At 44.2% G+C, this 3,882-nt stretch overlaps 1 protein-coding gene across 2 annotated transcripts in view; it reads left to right on the top strand.

Annotated features, from left to right (window-relative positions):
- Positions 1–1,200: 1,200 nt before the first annotated feature.
- LOC146205072 (enhancer of mRNA-decapping protein 4-like) overlaps positions 1,201–3,882 on the top strand; it is a 188,656-nt gene continuing 185,974 nt past the window's right edge. The window contains exon 1 of one of the 2 annotated variants that reach the window (XM_084589752.1): positions 1,201–1,440. In XM_084589752.1, the coding sequence (XP_084445878.1) occupies positions 1,350–1,440 (91 nt within the window). In that variant the 5' untranslated portion in view covers positions 1,201–1,349. The remainder of the gene's footprint in view (positions 1,441–3,882) is intronic. The other variant, XM_084589751.1, reaches the window with a different exon arrangement.

Here is a 3,882-nt window from a genome sequence, read left to right as displayed (position 1 = left end):
TACTTTTTATAGTTTGCCTCGCACTTTTTGCCTTTTCCTTTCTGCGGCGATTTCGGCGTTTGGCCGGTTTGGGTTGCGTTGGCGGGTGGGGTGGGTGCTGCTGGTGGGTAATTATTTTTAGACTGCTTGTGCATAGAGGCAGGATGAAAATTTTTTACTGAAATAGGGGGCATAATTTGAACTGGTTTTTATCACGCATTTCTGTGTGTGCGACAAGCAGATCCGCCAAAATCAGACTTGTTCATATGCGACTTATTCACCGAACCATCCCTCTGCGACTATGGTGATGGACGGAAAGAGAAGAAAGGCGTTCTCGATATCTTTAATGCCAGCACGCTTAGCCGGCACAATGTAATAACACGGGTATTTTCATCTTTTGAATTCCGCGTACGCCACAATGTAACATGTAACCACTAAGGGAGCCTGCAGACTCGTTCCGAGCAGGCAGCTCGGAACTGGCATCGAGGCACTTTTGCTGCCCTAGCCGCCCTAGCCACTCTCGCTGCAGAAGCAAACATGCAAAAATCATTTGTAGCACCCAGAAACAACCGTTCGCATTGGTTAGCTTATGGGGCACCAGTAGGCTAGCAGTTTCCAGACAATCAACGTCACCGTGAATTTGACCGTGCCTACGCTGTAGGCCGCAAAATCTACAGTGCAAGCGTGCAAGGTCTAAGATGCAGGAAAGCATGTGTCCCACGACCGTCGCGATGTGTCCATATCGTAAGTTTCCTAAATGGCTTGATAAATAAGCATGTACAACGACGTTGGGGTTCTTCTTCTGCTTCCTCATCTTTTCTTTCATCTCCCTACTTCTTCTTCTTCTCCGTTTTAATGGCACATACCCACACCGGGGGTACAGTGTACTGGAGGATTGGCCAGAATTCATTGTAGGTGTCATAATATAATTGATAATGTCGATTTGACTGTGTGATAGATAACTTATTAATGAGGAATTAGTATTGCTGAAATAATTTGAAATTTTGAGGCGATAGTAATAGAAAACAACGAAAAAAGGATTAAAATCGTAATAAAAAGAAAAAAAGAGTACAATTCAAACAGATCAGCAGCGCTAACACACAAATCTTCTAGTAGCAATATTATAATTGTGAAGTTACTCTATTCATGACATGCATTCTTTCTCATCTTCGTTCTAAAATTCATGGTTTGCAAGGCAGGCACATCGTGATGAGAGATCAACGGATCAACTGTCACTAGCGTAACCTGTCGGCCGTACTCATTTCAACCTGTCAGTGTCGTGTCTGTGCTGGGCAATGGAGCATGCGTGAGAGCGAAATTTGCGTTTCGTCGCGGTCACCTGCAGATCGTTAGAAGGCCGAGTCGTCGAAATGAGTTCTCATGAAAGCCCCATCGATGCGAACGAGGCCACAAGGCTTCTGAAAGATATTCTTCACCTGGGGAAAACACCACCTGCTCCCTGTAAGTTTCAAATCCGAGTTGCTAGGCCTAAGTTCGATTTGACAACTACCGTTCCTAAAGCTACATGCAGCTCATGATTACCGGTTTATCTATCCTAGACGTGCCAGGCAAATGAATATATGTTGACAGATTTAGTATGAACCTCTATTATTGTAATTTCATTATACTACTGCGGCATGAGCGTGTACGGCATGCATGCTCGAAGTTGCGTTCGTTGCCTTTGTTTCGCCTTTTCATCGTTCCACGGCATGTTTATTCCAAAACATGAAACACTGAGTGAAAGCGTCAAACAATAGATGTTTCGAGCTACTAGGGACTATCAACTGCTTTGATACAAATTAGTTTGAACTTGTGTTTACGCCCTTAGCATTACGATTGCTCGCTGCGCTCTTTAGACGATGAGCCGAACGCGCTACTCATTGGGTTTCTCAGATGGATAGTCGGCGTTTAATGAAAAATCGGCAGGTATACCTAGCAGTTCATATATTTCGGGTAACTGTTACGGGCAGCCGCCATCGCTGTCTTTGTTCAACGGCTACAACGCTGTTCGAAAACTAACCACCAAGAGGCCATATTTGATGCCTTGGGAGTGGTGGCTTGTAAAATATTCTGATGCAGGTTTTTTGTTGGTTATTTTTGACTGAAAGTATAAAGTTTCTCGCTGTGATTTGGCTGCTTTTCAGGCCTTAGCTTTGCATTCCATGGTAATGTCTGCCGCGTTCCAAATCTTGGAACTATTCATTACATGCCATGGTAGAGCGATCGGTATTGTTTAGTGTTTAAAGCGTAGAGTTCTCGCAGTTAACGTGATTTTCGTTGGCGTGACAGGCTTCAGGTGTGTGCTTCAGGTGTTTCAAGAATTGGCTGAAGGCTGACACGTCAGCGCTGTCGACTGTATGTGCAAGGCGATGCACTATTATGATGAGCACGCGAGTGTGTGCGCTCATTCTTCGGAACACCTTTGTTTCTGTCCCTGCCGTGCATCGACGCGAAGTACCACCTCAAAGTTCTGTGCATACGCTATTTTGCTCACTTGGACGACCTCGTTGAAGGCACGGGCGTTCCAAAGGGCGCGGACACAACGAGTGTTCACCCTAAGGGCCGATGACACTGCACCAATCTGGGCCTTGTATGTGCAGATATCTTTACACATATAGATGTGTAGTTTTTGGTACCAAGCAACTACATTTTTATGCTGCACACACTGTTCCCTCCTCCTTAATATCAGTGATGTGGGTCATTACTTGCTGTCTTTTGGATAGTGCACAATGGCACTTGAAATTGCTTGTTTAGGTGTTGTCAACTGAGCAGCATCATTGCACAGTATCCTATGGTACAGTATGCGAAATTTAATGGCATGTGTGTGGCACGTGGTTAAGATTAGTGTTTTCTTTAAGTAAGTTTTAAGCGCGGAGCAACGGGACACAAAGAACAATGTAGGCAGGTTCTTTGTGTCCCGTTGTTTCGTGCTTAAAACTTGAAGGAATGCACCAACTAGCCTGAAGGAATGCACCAACTAGCCTGCGATAACATCCTTGGAAGTTATAAGAGCAGTGTGTTGAACCGGAACCCAACCCGATTTTTCGTTTGCAATCAAACTAAATGCGAATTTTTTTGCCATCTTAGAACTTAACCTTAACAAGAACAAATCGGAAGAACCATTTTGAACTGGTTCAGGGTACGATTCCATCCCACTTTTCCGGCCAACTTGCCTTCATTATTTTTTCTTTTTTATCGCTGCTTGTAATGCGCTGTTGCTTATTTCCAAAGTGCCACTGCATGTCACAGACATCACAGCCTTTAAAAATTTTCACTGCAAAAAGATGAAAAGAACAAAGGAAAATGCTACTTGCGTTGTAATGCTATTGTGTCAGTGGCACTGCTTGTAGAGAAAGCTACATCACTTGAGAGCTATCCTAGGCAGTAAAATAATAGCATTAAAGGCTGAATCACATGCACGCGAAAACTCACGCGAACGCGATGGCGGCATGCGTCGCGCGAAGCCTTTGCGCAAACAAAAATGCATGTGTCACTTGGCTCATCGCTCGGATCTGCCGAAATAAAAAATTTCGCTCGTTCGCCCGGAAGTAACCGTACGTCACTGCCGCTCATTTCACATGCTTTCTTTATTTTGCTGTGTTGCACTGTGATTGTGCATTGCCGCGTAAACATTTCGCTTTGTACGAACAATGGTGGATAGCCAAGGATTCAAAGAACGTCTTATCGCAACTGAAACAACAATAGAAACAAGGGGTCACGTGACTATTAGTGCCGATTACAGTGCAAGTTCACACACATCGATACGATTTGCTGTAAATACATTTTACTTTGCCATGTTGTCGCAAAATAACTAATTCTTGCAATCGTTATGACTGTTGTTGGATTTGGCAATAGTTTTGCGGTGTACTAAGCCACTATGCCAGCCATATGCCAGCCACACAA

Source organism: Amblyomma maculatum, chromosome 1 (genome assembly GCF_055883805.1).
Source record: "Amblyomma maculatum isolate TAMU_Amacu chromosome 1, ASM5588380v1, whole genome shotgun sequence".
NCBI lineage: Eukaryota > Metazoa > Arthropoda > Arachnida > Ixodida > Ixodidae > Amblyomma > Amblyomma maculatum.
Note: the sequence above shows the minus strand (reverse complement) of the source record. Positions and strands in the feature narration are given on the sequence as shown.